This window comes from Tamandua tetradactyla, chromosome 15 (assembly GCF_023851605.1).
Source record: "Tamandua tetradactyla isolate mTamTet1 chromosome 15, mTamTet1.pri, whole genome shotgun sequence".
In the NCBI taxonomy this organism is placed as follows: domain Eukaryota; kingdom Metazoa; phylum Chordata; class Mammalia; order Pilosa; family Myrmecophagidae; genus Tamandua; species Tamandua tetradactyla.
The window spans coordinates 45496166-45515207 of NC_135341.1; the positions used below are offsets into that span (position 1 = coordinate 45496166).

The 19042-nt window shown below is 36.8% G+C and overlaps 1 protein-coding gene across 11 annotated transcripts in view; it reads left to right on the forward strand.

Annotated features, from left to right (window-relative positions):
• Nucleotides 1–19042, forward strand: part of ULK4 (unc-51 like kinase 4) — a 749242-nt gene that overhangs the window by 195980 nt on the left and 534220 nt on the right. For all 11 annotated transcript variants that reach the window (XR_013162830.1, XM_077129714.1, XM_077129713.1 and 8 more), the window contains one exon: nucleotides 9761–9888. Coding sequence is in view for 10 of the 11 variants with exons in the window: in XM_077129714.1 (XP_076985829.1) it covers nucleotides 9761–9888 (128 nt within the window). In the remaining variant the exon portion in view is untranslated. The remainder of the gene's footprint in view (nucleotides 1–9760; nucleotides 9889–19042) is intronic.

Sequence of the window (19042 nt, forward strand, 5' to 3'; positions counted from 1 at the left end):
TCCTCCTCATTTTTGAAGGACAATTTTACTGGATATAGAATTCTTGGTTGACTGTTTTTCTCTTTTATTATCTTAAATATATCCTCGCACTGTCTTCTTACCTTCATGGTTTCTGCTGAGAAATCTGCACAGTCTTACTGGGCTTCTCTTGTATGAGATGGATTGCCTTTCCCTTGCCGCTTTCAAGATTCTCTCTTTCTCTTTCACATGTGACATTCTGATTAGTAAGTATCTTGGAGTACGTGTATTTGGATCTGTTCTCTTTGGGGTATGCTGCACTTCTTGGATCTGTAATTTTAATTCTTTCATAAGAGTTGGGAAGTTTTTAGTGATCATTTCCTCTATTAGTTTTTCTCTTCCTTTTCACTTCTCTTCCCCTTCTGGGACACTTACAAGCACATATATTCATGTGCTTCATGTTGTCATTCAATTCCCTGAGTCCCTGCTCATATTTTCCCATTCTTTTCTGTATATTTTCTTTTTCTTGTTGGATTTCAGATGTCCCTGCCTCCAGTTCACTAATCTTGTCTTCTGCCTCTTGAAACCAACGTTGTAGATTTCCAATTTTTTTTATCTCTTCTACTGTGCCTTTAATTCCCATACATTCTGTGATTTGTTTCTTCAGATTTTAAAGTTCTTCTTTTTGCTCGTCTCTTGTCTTCTTTATATCTTCCCTCATTCATTGATTTGATTTTTGATGAGATTTTCCATGGCTGTTCAAACATCCTGAATTAACTGTTTCAACTCCTGTATCTTATTTGAATTATTGGTTTGTTCCTTTGTCTGGACCATATCTTCAATTTCCTAGTATGATTCATTATGTTTTGCTGGAATCTGGACACTGAATTTCCTTAATTAGTTTATTCTGGAGATTGTTTTCAGTTTTTTACCTAGCATTTTCTTGCTGGATGACTTTGTTATCTGTTCTTTGACATTCAGTTCAGCTGGTTGTAGACCTCTAGCTTAGGTTTAGTTTAACAGATCAGAGTTTTTCAGTTCTTGTTTTCTTGCCCTACCTGTACGGCACCTTTTCTTTTATTTTCCCTTAGCAGAATCTACTTAGGTGTTATAGACCTTAGTCAGATTTTCCCAGACCAAAGTGGCCTCCTCTCAGGAGGAAAGAGTTAGCTGCATTGGTTTTCTCTGAGGATGAGACCCATCAGGTTGAAAGACTTTCTATGAAGCCCCTAGACTCTGTGCTTTTCCTGTCCTGCTCACTATGTGGCATTGTGTGCCTGCGGGTCCCAGCAGCGTAAAGTGATGTGGTGCCTTTAACTTCAGTAGATTCTTCCTGCTGGGGGCGTGGTTTAGACAGAGGAGAGGTTGTAGTCTGGGTTTAATTATTTCAGTTTTCTAGATCCTGGGGTCTGAATTCCTTGAGGGAGGGATTTCACCTGACCTGGGCCCCACCCCTCTCCTAGAGAAGACACAGCCTATGGGGAATTACTTCCTTTTTACCTGACCAGCCTCTTTACCTCTCAGACAAGCTCAATTCCCCCCTTACCTGGGGCAATTGGAGCCTAAGAAGCCTTGCAATTGTATGCTAAGAGCAGTCAAGCTGTAGAAACGTAGCCATGAAAAAATAATCCTTTTCAGAGTGGGACCCCTGTACCCTGGTTTTGCCAGTCAAGAGCTTAAGTTGGTATGTTGTTCTATGCATCTCCAGATCCTGTGTGTCCCCTCCTTTCCTTCAGGACCCAGACCTTACCAAGTATTTTGTGCTGTATGATCCAAAAAAAACTTGTTTTTCTTTTCTTTTTCCATCTGTCCTGCCCCCTCTGTACCAGGGCAAAACCAGAAACCTCAGCTTTTACTGAAGGTTCAACTGAGCTAGAAACCTATTTTTAGTAGTCAGAATTTTAAAATTAATTCCACAATTGGAATTGGTTGAGCTCTGCCCCTTGCTGTTAGTGAAGTCTCTTTTCCTTCTCCTCTGGGAAGCAGCCATTGGCGGAGGGGCACTGGCCTCGGCAGGTTGGGAAACTCATGCTTCTGGGTGGAATTGCAGCAGGTCCAGCTTGTCCATACTGGTGGTGTATGCTATGTGTCCCGTCACTGATGTGAGTCCAGCAGTTGTTCTGTACTGTTCCTCGCTATTTACTAGCTGCTCTGGAGGATGAACTAAATTCCACCCTCAGTAAGCCACTGTTTTGGACTAGCCCACTACTGCCAGATTCTTGATGTTAGGAAGTTGAAAGCCTGTAAGAGTTTTGAAATTCTGCTGTACTGTATTTTAATTTTTCCACTTAGAAAACTCACATCAACTTTTGAAGGTTATATGCAGTTCATATATGTATTACTGATTATCCAGCTTCAAGTATATTCAAGGTCATAGACCTTAGGGGAATAATAACTGAGGCAGATGAACGAATCTATGTAAGAGGCTTTGAGGGTCACTTAAAGATGTAAACATTAATTTTTAATGTCATATTACGTTTCATGGGTGAGTTTGTTTGTGATCATGGGTAAGATGGCATCCTTGAGTGTTAGTGATATTGACTAGAGATACTACCTTATTAATTTCTTGCTCTCTTATTAGTTTTGACACTAGGCATTGTCCGGTTTTTGTTTAGCAGCCTGGTTCGACTGAAGCAAGTGCTTTGAGGTCTTTTGTGACTTAAGCATTTTGTCCTAGTAGCACAACTGTGATTAATGATAAGGAAAACACTGTAGTACCATGGGAGATCACTATGAAATTTCATGCAGGTAAATTTTTGAAAAATTTGAATGCTGTGTCTACTCATTTTTTTCCTTACAATGTCAACGTAGTTTTCCATATGCATTTCTCATTTTTTTTTCCTTGAGGCTATTATCAATTGATGGCCAAGTTGTGCTCATTGATTTCTAGCTATGACAGGTTTTTGGAGAAGATCAATTTTAATCCTTGAGATTTGTGAGAGATAATTTTGAATTTCTTGACTTCATTATCTAGTAATTTTATTTTTCCAAGTACTATAGGGATCATTTTATCCTTTTGCTTAATTCTGGTAAATGATTTATTTGTGATGGAGGCTTTATATATATTGGACACGTTACATTCCTAATGTTTTAAATATGTCATGATATCTTTTTAGGATAGAAATGTCCATGCCTCTGTGTTATGATGATAAATCACTGCTGAATACTATTTGCTTCTGGCCTTGAATGTTGAGTATGAACTCATTGTGCTCTGATTTGGGTTATAGACCTAAACAACCTCTGCTCTGTCTCTCACGTTCAATATTTATGTGTGCTGAGCTGTGTGACAATATGCATTTAAATTAAAGCTGAATATTTGGTGGATTGCAAACTGAAGTGACCTGAGGTCATTTTTTGTTTTCTAAAGGTAGTTTTGATTATTCATCTTTGGCACTAAGTCTCTGCCTGTAGCCCATTATTTTCCTCCTCGATTTTCATAAGATTAGTACTTTTCTGGTGCTCGCTGCTTAAGATGAAATGTGGAGTCCTTCCACCGGGCAAGTTGTTGTAGGTAGCCAAAATCTTTATTGTGAACTCATTTCTTTAAAAATGAGTAACTTTGAATTTATTTAGGGCACAAGAAGGTTTTACGCTTAGATTGAAGGCTGTAATAAAACACGTTTAGAGTTTAGCTTAGATTGGAAGTTTACAATACACTTCGCTTTCTTAAGGGACTTAGAGTGATTGTCTTACAAATAAATCACATACCTAAATTCCTTTATTTTTGATATTTGTTAAGTTCTTCCTAAGTGTATCATTTTGGTTTTGCAAAATTTTTACTAATGGCCGCATAATGCTACATAACACTACATTAAGAAGAAATAGTGTAATTAACCTCATCACTTATTCTAGGCTTTCTTTTCTATTTATAGAAATTTCTATTTATAAAATTATGAACCTTTGCTTGTACCTAGGAAACTTTCTTTTTAATTATATATTAAAGCTATTTCACTTATGTATTGTTGAGTAACAATCCATCCTAAAATACAGCGGCTAAAACAAGAACCATAATTCATTTTGTTCACAAATTTGTGATGTGGCCAAGCCTCAGTGTGATTGGTCATCTCTGCTTCCCACAGTGTTAGTTGAGGATGTTTCACTTGTGGCCGGAGATTAAACCTTCAAGAGGGTTCATTCTCATAACCAGTACGTTGGTGTGAGGTTTGACTGGTAACCTAACTGGAGCTTGGGGCTGGAGCCTTGGTTGCCCTCCATGTCTGCCTTTTCAGGCTGCTTGGGCTTCCTTACAGCATGATGTCAGAGTTCTAAGAGAACCAGGCAGAAGCTGTGTAGCCCTTTTCCAACCTGGCTGTGAAAGTCATTCAGTGCTACTTCTATCTACCACCTCCCTTCTCCATTGTACCCCTTCCCCTCCACATATGTACTTGGTATTTGTCATGACAAGGAAGTTGAGATTGGTATTGCTTAGATGAGGTCTTGGCTACAACTATGATTAACTTAAATAATCTCCTATTTTTGAATGTTGAGATTGTTTCCTGTTCTACTATGAGCATACAAATCTCTGAAGCTTATTTGTTCTTCACTTTTGTTCACCCCCTTTTTAGGATAAATTCCATGTGATATAACAGCTGTGTCAGTGGAAAATCATGCTTTTTATCCATTCTGCCAATTTGCCTTTTGACACAATTAAAATGTTAAGTTCAATGTTATTCTGTAAAGGCAGTACTTACTTTAACCATATCCTTTGGTTTTTATATGCTATATCTTATTTTTGTCTTTTTTTTTTTTTTTACCCTTTAATTACCCTTACTGATAATCTTTATTTCCATACTCTTCTCCAAGCCTCTGTTTCTCTCCCATCTTTTCCTTTCAGCCTGCAGAATTCCTTTTGGTATTTTTGTAGGATTGGTCTCTTGGTGACCAACTTTCCCAGTTTCTGTTTATTTATGAATATTTTAAACGCTCCCTCAGTTTTGAAGGACGTTTTTGCCAGGTAAAGAATTCTTGGCTGGCAGTTTTTCTTTTTCGGTACCTTAAACATATCATACCACTGCCATCTCATCTGTATGGTTTGTGCTGAGAAATTGGCACTTCATCTTATTGAGGATCCTTTTATGTGACGAATTGCTTTTCTCTTGCTGCTTTCTAGTGTATTTTTAATTTCCATTATTGTGCCTTTCATCCCCATAATTTCTGTTAGATTTCTTTTTAAGTTTGTAAATTCTTCTTTATGATCTTGTTGTCTTTCTTAAACCTTTACCTCTATATCCATATTTTCCTACATCTCCTTGAAGTAATTTAGGAAATATGTTTGACCTTCTTGTTAGTTGTTCCAAATTCTGTGTCTCCTTTGAAGTTTTAACTTGTTCTCTTGACTGAACCCTGTTTTCTTATTTCTTAGTATGGCTTGTAATTTTTTGCTGATGTCTGGGCATGAAATTATTTTAATTTGTTAACTCTACAGTTCAGTTTCTCCCTCTTGTCTAGTGTTTTATTGTTGATTGGTTTTCTGTTAGTGCTCTTGTTTGATGCTTTGTTAAGCTTATTGTGGACCTTTAGAGCAGCCTGTATTTAACTGTTCAGATTTTCTCATCTCTTTATCTGTTTCTTGCTGTGGATATGCAGTATATTTTTTAAGATACTTTTTGTGCAATTGTTTCAGCTCTCTGAGAAAACTTCCTTTCTCCTGCTCCTTACCTGGGAACCTTTATGTGTTCTGTTCGTGTATGTGCAAAATTTTCTTCCCATTTCCTTTGATGAATTTCTCTCCCTCACTCAGTGCCCCCTTTCCCTTACACTTTTCAGTTCTGGAAACTGTCCTGTCTTTTAGCAGTTCACAACACCCCTGCCCCCCCTTTTCTCATGTTGCCTTTCTATTTCTGGTATCTTTCTCATTAGGGTATCCTTTCCTGGGAACCAAATGGGGCTAATCCAGAAATGTCTGTTTTGCATTTACCTGTTCCAGCAGAGATTGGATTGTGTATATGAATCTCTTGCCAACAATTCTTCTGTTGTGTCTCTCTCAGGGTACTTTTGTAGGCAACACTTGTCAGCCCTTTCTGTTCCTTATTGGTTCTCTGAGGACTTAGATCCCAGTGATTGAATATATGTAGGGTTCCAAATTGCTGCTCTGTGTTGCTGTGTAGTCTGCATCTGTGGCATGAGGGATGTAGGCTGTGTTCCCTTTGTGTGACTTCTAAGTTGCCTGGGATCAAGTGAAGTGGAAGCGTCCGGACTGTTGGGCCTGAGATGGAAATCTCCTACTTTATTTTAAATATTTTCTTCCTTTTTATTCAGCTCAGCTTTTGTGGAATCCTCCAGTTTCTCTCAGCCTCTAGAGTTCTAACCAAGTGGAATTTGTCCCTTTATTAGTTGATTCTGAGGAGAAAGTTTACCAGGGGATGTCTTATGTTTCCATGTTGACGATGTCACTCTCCCCCATTTAATTTTGAAATTAATTCAGAGTCTTTTTAGTATGAGAAGACAGTATGGATATCATTTAACAAATAGTCTGTCCTTTGCCTTTCTTTGCAAGTGATTTTTAAAATAGGTATAACCTATATAAATGGGTAAAATAGGTAAAACATAAAATTGCAATTTTAACCATTTTATTTGTAAAATTTATTACCATTCATTATTTTTACAGTGTTGTCCTACCATCACCACCTTGCATTCCTAAAACTTTTCATCACCCCATATAGAAACTCTGTACCATTAAGTGGTAATTCTCCATTCTGCCCCCTTCACATATCCAGATTAACCTCTACTCTACTTTTTTGTCTCTATGAATTTGCCTATTCTAGATATTTCATAGGTGGAATAATATTATATCTGTCCTTCTTTCACTCAACATGGTGTCTTCAAGGTCTATGCGTATTACTTTAGAATTTCATCCCTTTTCATGGTTGAATAATAGTCCAGTGTGTGTATATTCAGCATTTTGTTTATCCATTTATTTGCTCATGGACACTTGGATTGTTTCTACATTTTGGCTAATGTGAATAATGCTGCTATGGACATTGGTGTACACATTATCTGTTCAGGTCTCTGCTTTCAGTTTTTAAACATATATTCTTAGATGTGAGATTGCTAGGTCATTCGGTGATTAACTTTTCTGTGGTTAACTTTTTGAGGAGCCATCAAACTATTTTCCACAGCATCGGCAACATTTTACCTTAACCCCAGCAAAAAACAAGATTTCTTATTTCTCCACATCTTTGTCAACACTTATTTTATGTTTTTTTTTTTTAAAGAAATAATATCCCTCCTAGTCATTGTGAAGTGCTCCTTGTTGTGGTTTTGATTTGCATTTCCTTAATGGCTAATGATGTTGCATGTCTTTTCACGTGCTTACTAGACATGGGTGTATCTTCTTTGGAGCAATATCTATCAAGCCCTTTGCCCATTTTTCAATTGAGTTGTCTTTTTCTGGTTGAGTTGTAGTTCTTTATATCTTCTAGATAATAAACCCATATCAGATATATGGTTAGTAATTATTTTCTCCCATTCTGTAGGTTGTCTTCTCACTTTCTTGATAATATCTTTGCACAGAAATATTTAACTTTGATGAAACTCAATTATTTTTCTTTGTTGCTTGGTTCCATATCTAACCATCCATTGCCTAATACAGTGCCCTGAATTTATTTCCTTATCTCCTAATAGTTTTATAATTTTAACTATTATATATAAGTGTTTGAGTCATTCTGAGTTAATTTTTATGTGTGGTGTGAGATGGGGGTCCTCTTGCATTATTTGCAACTGGATAGCCAGTTTTCCCACCACTACTTACTGAAGAGAGTGTTCTTTCCCCATTGTGTGGACTTGACACCCTTGCTTTCCTTATTTACTAAAATCATCTTTATATACATTTGTATTTGTTTTCTTTTTTTAATTTTGTTTTTAATAACATTATTTAAAAATGTAATTATTACAGTTTTATGATAGTTTTCAATATTTATTTGAACAGAAGCCCTCAGTCATATAAAATGTATGAGATGTGCAGGCATAACTATCTCCATCTTATTTCCTAGTTGAGGAAACAATCACAGAGAAATTAAATAATCTTGTCAAGAAATGTGGCATTTGTACTAGGTTTTCCTGACTCTAGGTCCCAAGATCTTTGTCATTATGTTATACTAGCACTTCTTTTTAAATATTCTTTTACTATTCAATAAAAATCTGTGGTTTTCTTTCTATAGGTCATACATTTCTATTCTACCTTATTTTCCCTTCATGGTTTGTTTTTTGTTGCTTTCTGTGAAGGGGATTTTTGTTGTTGTTGTTGTTTTTATTATGTACTATAGCTGAAAACTGTAGAGTTTTCATTATTTTTTTGCTGACCACTTTACTTGCATTCAAAGATGAAAGAGAATGCACCAGTTATATTTTTAGTAATATGTTTTGGATTTGAATTTGAATTTATAAATGCTTAATCTGTGGATGCTTAATAAGGTTCATTTTTAACATAAAATCTAAGAGGATATATTTTATTATATATAAGATAACTTTTAAGAGTACTTAAATAGAATTTTTAAGTTTATCTTTAACTTACTTACTTTTTCATTTTTGAAGTTTCTTACTACTTACACCAAAATTTTATGTCATGTTCCTTGTCAGGGAGATTTAAATAGGTTTTTCTTTCATTGGCATGAATCTGTAGTCCCTCATAAGTTAGAATAAGGGATGGCTTATACTATTCATAAAACTTTAGATATCTTTAGAGGGAGTACTACTAGAATTTCTAGAAAGAATTTTTTTAATTACCATCATTTATGGTATTTAATATTTGCTCTAAATGCATCTGCAACTCTCATAAATGGTAGAATGTAAATTTGTATAGTCATTTTTGAAAACTCCTAGAGAGTATCTTTGAAAGCTGAAGAATTGTCTACTTTTTGACCTAGCAATTTTGCTAGGTATATCCCAAGAGAAGTGAATACATATATTCATGAAGATGTACAAAAATATCCATAGCAGTTATACTTACAGTAGTCCCAAACTCCAAACCATCCAATTGTTTGACAGTAGGATAGATACATATATTGTTATATATTTACATAGTAGAATATTATGCAGCAATAAAATATTAACTACTGCTCCACATTATACAGATGACTGTTTTGCAGCCAGTCAATAGTAAGTTCACTCTTTTTGATTCTTTTTATTTTTTTATTTTTGGCTTTTTCTTCTTGATTAATTTGGGCAATGATTTATCTATTTTGTTGATACATTTTAAAGTCAGTGTTTTGATTTACTTATTGTTTTTCTATTTTCTAACTTATTAGTTTCTTCTTGTGTCCTTCAAATTTTGTTCCTGTTGCTTCAGTTTGATTGACTGTTCTTTTTCCAGCTTTTTTTCTCCCTTAATTGTGAATGGTGGCCTTTAGCACCATTTAAAGTGTTCTTTTTGGTCTAAGTTCTACTTTGTGGATATCAGGAACACACTCCCTATTTTCTTTTTTGTTTGAACTTCTCTGATATGCATATTTTAAAATAATTTTTATTACTTCAAAAATTTATATATAATTCATGTATTTTTACCTGCAGTTCTGTGAGGTTTAGCATATATGTAGACTTTGTGTGTGAAAGCACAAACATAGAACAAAGCAGAGTGCCTTTTGTTGTCAAACCCGCTCCCACCCCAGGCCCTGGCAGCTGCTGTTCTCTTCTCTGCCCCTACAGTGTTCCTTTTCCAGAATGTCGTATAAATGGTTTCATATTGTATGTAGTGGATATTATTTGATATCCTATCTTTATTTGATTATTACAGACTATTCACTCTGATAGTTGAGACTACCCATTTATTTAACATGGTCTCAAAAATTTTTTATCTCTTCTACAGGATTTTGTCTCCACAATTATCCGTTTATTCGACAGCCCTTCCACTTCCATTAGAGCAAAAGCCTTCCTGGTTCTTTTATATATTTTGATTCATAACCGTGAGATGTTGCTGCTCAGTTGCCAAGCAAGGTATGATATTTTCCGATGGTTTCATTAATAACTTAAATTTGCTTCCGCTTTTATTAGTAGTGTTTTTAAAAACTTTTTTTAATTACAGAAATTGTATATTTACAGAAAAATCATGTTTATACATATTTCCCATATGCCACCCCCCCACATATGAAACATTCCCTACTAATAAAGCATTGATTAGTGTGGTTCCCTTGTTACAGTTGTTGAAACATATTATAGCTATACTATTAACTCTAGTCCATAATTTACATTAAGGTTCACAGGGTTGTACAATCCAGTGTTTTCATTTTTTAAAACTTTCTGTTCTAGAAGCATATATACAACCTAAAATTTCCCCTTTAAACCACTTTGAAATATATATAATTGCCTTTTATAGGGTGTTTTTTGGCCTCTTATGTATCTGGATCTCAAATTTTTTTTTCTAGATTTTCATGGGTTTAATATTTTACTGTGATTTTAGCTTAGAAACCTCTGGAACTCAAGCAGTGTGGACGATGCCTAGATTGCCCACATCTGAGTACAACCCAGGGAAGGATGTTAAGTTTGGTTCTCGGTTGTGCCTTTGGGAGGCATTCTTACACCAGTGGTTTGGTTGTGTTTTTCTTTGTTGTGAAGACTGTGGAATGAGGAGCTGAAGCTCCGAAGGAGCAGCCTAGTGGAGTAAAGGAAGGAGCACGGCAGGAGGAGTCAGGAGGCCTGTGGTCTGGTCCTGGTGTGGGAAGATCCCTCCCTCTTTCTGGGTTTCAGTTCCTTCCTCTAAAAGGAGATGCTATGCTAGATGCATCCTAAGTTCTGTTCACTTTGATGCTTTCTGAAGAACATCTCGTCAACGGTCTGGTCCATGCTTCCTGCTGCACTGAAGCTCAGATGATCCCCGAAAGTCTGATTTAAAGTCTGTTTCTAGATCTAGCTATGTACTCATTGTGGAATACTTAGCAGATCCTGAAAGTGCTGTGGCCCTTTTGTATGTGGCACTCCTTGGTGCCTTGTTTTCTGCCCTTGGTCTCGGATCCCTGCCTGAGTATATGTGAGGTTCTATATCACTTTTCTGAGTGGCTCTATTATCTGCATCCTCTGTAGGAGGGACTCTGGCTGTGTTGCCTCTGTGTACCTTCCAAGCAGTGCGGGACTGAGTGAAGAGGAGGGATCGATGGAAATCTTATGCCTCATTTTGGAGATTACTTTTCTATTTTTCTTTGACTCATTATTATGGAGTCCTTTTCCAGTCTCTGTCTTTCTCCAGAGTTCCAAGTAAATGTGGTTTTCCTTTTATTGGTTGATTCTGAGGGGAGAGTTTTCCAGGTGATGTGTTTTATCACCGTGTTGATGGCATTACCCTAGTTTTTTAAGGATTGAAGAGTTCCTTAAGGCTGTCAACTCAAATTTTCTTAGAATTTATAGATTAAACTTAGCATTGTAAACTATTCTCAGTAACAAAGAGGCAGCCGGTATAAACTATGGAAAATGGTGGCATTTATTTCTTTGTGCTTTGCAGTCTAGGTAGTACATTTGTGATAAACTGTCCCTAATATATTATATGAAGTACAGAGTTATGCAGAAGAGAGGTGACCTTCTGGTTGGGGAGAAATTAAAATCCCCTATGAGGAGTTTATACGGAAAAGTGCTTTCCCTTCCTTACCAGTCCCTTGAAAGTCCTCTGTCTCCTGGGGTTTTGCGCAAACCAGGGTGCTATCTATCTACCTGAGAACTGATTCCTAACGTCGAGAGCCACAACAACCTTTGCGTAGATATCTTTTCCTGCTTACCGTCATCACCACTGGCCTTTTGTGGATTAGATTTCAACACAGTTCTGTGATGTCAGCCTTTAAATCTATTTAGGATGAAACAGGCAATGAAATTGAACTGTCAGGATTAGATAAAATTGATACTGTAACCCTCAAGTGGCCATCTCTTTCTCCAGATGGCTTCATATTCATATTGATTGTGACAGTTGTTAAAATAGGGCTTTATGTATCTTTGAATATGGTCATGCTTTTAAATCATCAATGTTCTTGAAGTTCATTCTATAGGTTTGCTGTGAGCCTAAAATGTCAGTGCCTATTGATGGATTAAGTTTTTCTAGATATTTTTTCCCTAATAGCATTGTTGTCAATGTGGTAATTAGTGAAATAAAAAAAATCTCCTTGGCTCTACAAAGAATGATTTTAAGAAATATTTACTCTGGATAAATTGGTTTACTGTGTGGGGAAAAATGATTTTATCAGTTCTTACTATATAAAAGTTTATTCCAGATGGATTTAAGAATTATACACCAAAAAGAGACCATAAGCAGCTGGGACAAAATATGTTTAAATATAGGCCAGGAAAGCCTTTCTGAGCAGAAGAAGCAATGAAAGAAACTGTAAATGAAATACTGATTGCTTAGTATATATAAATTAAATCTTTTATTCCTGTAAAATCATAAATAGAATTTACGTGCTGACAAAATCTGGAATTTTTTGTATCATTTTTAATAGAGAGTTGATCTTTGTTCTGTGATGAGATTTTTAAAGATATGAACTGAGATTCAGCCAAATAAGCATTTAATTTCCATATTCAAACAAATGCAAATTAAAACAATAAACAGATACTATTTCCACCCATCATATTGTCAAATTAACAAAGATTACTTAACAAAGATCTACTACTATTTTATATCCATGGTGCAGATAGAGGAACAACTTTTTTCACAGTACAACAAAGCCCTCTATATAATGCATATCAGGAATCTCTAATTCTTTGATTCCGCTGTTATAAATAAATTCAAATCAAAGGTTTGTACCATATTAGCTGTGTAATGTACTTGAGCGATTTGAATCCTCAGTGAACTTTACTTTTCTTGCTTGATGAAGTTTGATTAACTTTAGCTATTAGATATGGAAGTATCTAGAAGTTCCTCAAGAAATTCTGAGTTCTAGCTCCGTCTGCCTTTGCTGTTTAGCAGCAACTCAGTTTTTCCCATGGTAATCAAGATTATTTATTCTAGGCAGTAGAGTAACTTTCTTCATTACCCCAGATAACTAGGTGACAGTTATATTTCCAGTACAATGGAATGGTTGCGGTGTCCTCTGGTAGAAGCCCTCCTCCCTTGGGACCAAACTAGCACAGCTCAAAATTCTGGAGGCTGGACGCAAACAGCCTGTGAGTAGATTACTGGGTATAATAGTCAGAGGAGGTCACTCCCACTTCCACCCTTGGCTCATAGACCTGGGTATTTTCTGTAGGAAGATTTTTGATGACAGATTGAATCTCTGTACTTGTGATTGGTTTGTTGAGATCTTCTATTTCTACCTGAGACAATGTAGATTGTTTGTGTGCCTCCAGGAATTTGTCCATTTCATCTAAGTTGTCTAGTTTGTTGGCGTATAGTTGTTCATAGTATCCTCTTATGATTTCTTTTATTTCTTCAGGGTATATGGTAAAGCACCTTGTCTCATTTCTAATTTTGTTTATTTGCATCCTCTTTTTTTATCTTTGTCAGTTTTGGTAGTGGCCCATCAGTTTTATTGATTTTTCTCAAAAAACCAGCTTTTGGTTTTATTGATTCTTTCTGTTGTTCTTTTACTCTCCCATTCATTTAACTCTGCTTTAATCTTTGTTATTTCTCTTCTGTTTGCTTTGGGGTTAGCTTGCTAGTTTTTCTCAGATTCCTCCAGTTGAGCAATTAAGTCCTTGATTTTTGATCTTCCTTGCTTTTTTTTTATTTTAAAATTTTCTTTCTAATTTTTTAATATAAGCATTTAGGGTGATAAATTTTCCTCTCAGCACAGCCTTTGCTGCATCCCATAAGTTCTGATATGATGTATTCTCATTTTCATTAGTTTCCAGACAGCTGTGATTTCTCTAGCAATTTCTTCTTTGACCCACTGCTTGTTTAAGATTATTTAATCTCCATTGAATATTCTCGTTCTTTGGTGGTTATTGAGATCCAGATTCATTCCACTGTGATCAGAGAAGGTGCTTTGAATAATTTGTTTTTTTTCAATTTATAAAGACCTGTTTTGTACCCCAGCATATGATAGATCATATCATATCATATGGAGAATGTTCCATAAGCACTAGAGAAGAATGTATGTCCTTGTGTTTTGACATGCAGTGACCTATATGTATCTGTTAGGTCTAATACTTTTACCAAATTGTTTAACTTCTCTGTTTCCTTGTTGATCTTCTGTCTGCTTGTTCTATCTATAGAGCAGAGTGGTATATTGAATTCTCCGACTGTTATTGTTGAAATATCTATCGCTCCCTTCAGTTTTGCCAATGTCTGTCTCATGAACTTTGGAGCTCCTTGATTGAGAGCATAAACATTTATCGTTGTCATATCTTCTTGGCGAATTGTCCCTTTAATTAATATATAGTGTCCTTTGTCTCTTATGATGTCTTTACATTTAAAGTCTATCTTGTCCGATATTAGTATAGCTACTCCTGCTTTCTTTTGGTTATAACTTGCATGGAAAATCTTTTTCCATCCTTTCACTTTCAATCTATTTTTTATCCTTGTGTCTGAGATGACACAAGGAAGCAGCATACAGCTGGATTATATTTCTTAATTCATTCTGCCAATCTGTATGTTTTAATTGGTAAGTTTAGTCCATTAACATTCAAAATTCTTACTGTAAAGGCATTTCTCGAATCTACCATCTTATCTTTTTTATTTTGTTTGTCAGATCTGTATATTCTTTTCCCTCTTTCCTTCTTATCCTTTAAATGACCCTTATTGGTACTCTTCAATTCTGTGTCCTTCTCCAGACCTCCCTATGCTGCCTTTTTTTTTCAACTGGCAGAAATCCCTTTAGTATTTCTTATAGGGCTGGTCTCTTGTTGCTAGGTTCTGTCAGGATTTGTTTGTCTGTGAAAATTTTAATCTCTCCCTTAGTTTTGAAGGAAAGTTTGGCTGGGTACAGGATTCTTGGCTGGAAGTCTTTCTCTCTCAGGATCTTAAATATATTTTAAGGTATATTTTAATATCTTAAATATAAACTCAGTCTTTTGTGATTACCTTTGTATGTAGTAGATTGTTTTTCTCTTGCTGCTTTCAGAATTTTCTGCTTCTCTTCAACATTTGACAGACTCATTAGATATGTGTCTTGGGGTAGGCCTATTTGGATTTATTCTGTTTGGAGTTTGTTGGGCTTCTTTGACTTGCGTACTTATGTCCTTTTTGAGGGTTGGGAATTTTTCCCCCATTATGTCCTCAACTACTCTTCCTAGCCCTTTACTCCTTTCTTCTCCTTCTGGGACACCTATGATTCTTACATTTGTGCGCTTTGTTTTGTCTATCATTTCCCTGAGATCCGGTTCAAATTTTTCCATCTTTTTTGCTATTTGCTGTTTTGAGTCTTCAAAATCAGTTATCCTGTCCTCTATATCACTTATTCTTTCTTCTGTCTCTTCAGATCTGCTGTTATATGCTTCTAGTATGTTTTTTATTTGGTAACAGAGTCTTTAATCTCTGTGATATCTGCTATTTTTATGTTCTTTCAAATTCCTCTTTATGCTCTTCTACTATCTTCTTGATCTCCTTTATGTCATTAGCCATCCCACTTATTTTATTAAGTAGAGTTATACGAATATCTTTGATTAGTTGTTCAACATCTGTGTCTCCTCTGGTGTTTATTTTGGTCATTAGGCTGGGCTATATCTGTCTGCATTGTGATATGCTTAGTGATTGTGCTGGTTTGAAATGATGTATGTACCCTAGAAAAGCCATGTTTTAATCCTTATCTCATTTTGTAAAGGCAGCTGTTTCTTCTAATCCCTATTTTGTATTGTATGCTTGAAACTGTAATTAGATCATCTCCCTGGAGATGTGATTTAATCAACAGTTTTTGTTAGGCTGGATTAGGTGGAGGTGTGTCTCCATCCATTTGGGTGGGTCTTGATTAGTTTACTGGAATCCTATAAAAGAGAAAGCATTTTGGAGAAAGTGAGAGATTTGGAGAGAGCAGAATGACATAGCCACAAGAAGCAGAAAGTCCATCAGCCAGCGACTTTTGGAAATGAAGAAGGCAAATGCCTCTCGGGGAGCTACGTGAAGGGAAGCCAGGAGAGAAAGCTAGCAGATGATGCTGTGTTCTTCACATGCCTTTCTAGATGAGAGAGAAACCCTGACCCTGTTCACCATGTGTCTTCTCACTTGAGAGAAGAAAGCCTGAACTTCATCGATGTCTTGAACCAAGGTATCTGTCCCTGGATGCCTTAGATAGGACATTTCTATAGACTTGCTTTAATTGGGACATTTTCTCAGCCTTAGAACTGTAAACTAACAAATTATTAAATCCCCTTTTTAAAAAGCCATTTTGTTCCTGGTATATTGCATTCTGGCATGTAGCAAACTATAGAAGAGTGATCTTCTGTTGTTTTCATCACATGCAAATATCTTGATTGATTTACTTTGGGAGTTGATTTCCTTCAGTAGTCTAAAACCTTGTATTTTGCCTGGTGAGTGTGTAGCAGGATGCAGGGTACCAGGTGGGGCACAACAGTGCAGTGATGGGTTGCAGCGCAGGTATGGGTGCAGGTTGGGGATATTACATTGGTGCTTGTGAATGTGGGCACCCATTGGCCATGGAGGATGTAGTTGTGTGGGTACACAGGTCTCAGGTGTAACCCTGGCATGCGCTGCTCTAGGGCACAGGGCCCTTTGTGTGCATGCACAGAGCAGTGGCAGCAGGTCAGTGTTATGCCTTTATGGGGTGGGGGCGGATGTGACCTGGCTGTGCATGTTAGTGCTTTCTCAGAACTGGGAAGCATGACTAAGGGCTGTGAGCATTCGCGGGCATAGAATTGCTGTAAACTGATGTTCCCAGAACGGAGGGGTGTGACTGGGGTCTAAGTGCATGCGCAGGTCTAGGAATGCCATAAACTGATGCACAGAGCTCGGGGTCGGGGGTGGTGAGGCTGTGTGATACTATAGGTGGGGCGTGGATGTAGCCTGGGTATGGAGGTTAGTGCCCACAGCCTGTATGTGCTGGTGACAGCTTACAGGGAGCAGGGAGGGGGAGGTAGTGCTCTGGAGGGGGGCCTGAAAGGTGGGTTGGGCTACACTTGGGATCATGGTGGAGGTGTGGGGCATGGGCGCTTGGAGTGCAGGGAGTGGGGGCAGGTGACGGGGTTCAGGTGCTTGGGGTGTGGGGTGAGTCTCGGGTCATGGAGCTGCACTGGTGAAGGTAGCGCATTCAAGGAACACGGCTTGGCTTACTTCCTAGTCCCGGTCTCCCCATCCATGCACTCATGTGGCCTCAGTTGCCCTCTTGTATATCGTTGTCTATGTCGCCCTCCCATCCCTTTTCTAACTTTTCTTTGGAGTAGGGCTAAAGTCAGTCTACCTTATTCAGCCATCTTCCCAAAAGTCTAGACCTGTATATTTTAATTATGAGAGAGACAATAGCATATATATTGGTTGCTGATTCAAAAAAAGTGTATGTTGTGAGATAGAACCTAGTTTTTTCAGCATGTTGCTTCACAACTGGCATCAGGACTGAATTTTCAGTAGCCCATTCCTCCTTTCTAGCAAGCCAGGTGCTTCTGGATGATGAGGTATATGGTAAAATCATGACTGAACTTCTTTGACTATTGGTAAATTCCTTGAGACGAAGCAGTGTTAGTTGACTACCCTGATGGTAAATAAGACATTTCCCAAGTCTGTGGGTGATAGTGTTGGAAGAAGCTTATTGGTATGGAAAGCAAGTTTTTATCTAGATTATGTGTCTATTCCAGAGAGGATAGGTTGCTGCTCCCTCCGTAAAGCAACTTGCTACTATGTGGGACTAAGTGGGACCAAGCTGAAGCCTTGGCCTCAGCATTGGTTTCTCCTCTTGGCTGGGTTTGGTATTAGAATGTTGTCCTCTCATCAAATGACTTTGGAAGTGTTTGCCCCTTTTCAATTTTTTGTAAGAGTTTGAGCCAGATTGGTGTTAATTCTTCTAGAAATGTTTGGTAAAATTCACCAGTGAAGCCATCTGTTCCTGGATTTTTCTTTCTTGATTAGTTTTTTTTTAATTAAATATTTTTTATTAGCGCAGTTGTGATTTACAGTACAATTATACATAAAATACAGGATTCCCACCTACTACCGACTGCCAACGCTTGCACTGGTGTGGAAAATTTTTTACAATTGATAACACTTTTTTTTTTCAATTCTACTACTTAAAAAAATTTACATTTATTACAATTGATGAAAGATTATTAAATAGTACTATTACCTATTGTTCCTAGTTTACTTAAGGGTTTTTTTTCCTCCATATTTCCAACCTATTTTGTTGTTGTTGTTATTATTATTATTATCATTATTTTCATTGATATCTTTATTTTAAATGTCTTCTACCCATACGGTGAATAAAGGGGATATCAGTCGCAGGTTTTCACACTCACGTGGTCACAGGATAAAAGCTATATGGTTACACTGTCCTTAGCAAAGATCAGGGTTACTGGATTACAGTTAAACAATTTCAGATATTTTCTTCTGGCTATTCTATTACACTAGATACTAAAAAGAATTATCTATGTAATGAGTGAGTAGTCATAATCATTTGTTAAATCCTAACTTTTCAGTTATACCTCCTCCTTCTCATTTGATCATTCTCTCAATCTTCAGGAATATCTAGGCATTCTAACTTCATGCTGAGAAGGGGTGTTGACATTATAGGGTAGAGGAATGAAACTGGTTGATGTTCTTGAAGAGAGTAGTTCTTGGTAGTTTTTTTTTTTTTTTCTTACATGGGCAGGCACCAGAAATTGAACCTGGGTCCTCTGGCATGGCAGGCAAACATTCTTGCCTGCTGAGCCACTGTGGCCCGCCCCTTGGTAGGTTTTTTTTTTTTTTTTTTTTTTTCCCTTGGTAGGTTTTTGATAACTCATTCAATTTCTTTTCTCATTCCTTTTCTTCTTGAATCAGTGTGCTTAATTTGTGTTTCTAGGAATTTCCCCTTTCTTCTAGGTTATTGAATTGTTGGTGCCATGTTTTCATAGTATCTTTTTTAATCTAAGGGATTTCTCTGAGGTTGGAAGTATTTGTACTCTTTTTCATTTCTGATTTTATGTATTTGCATTCTCTTTTGTTTTTTTTCTTTGTCAGTCTAACTAAAGGTTTGTCAATTTTATTGCTCTTTCTGAAGAACCAACTTTTGGCTTTGTTGTTTCTCTCCATTGT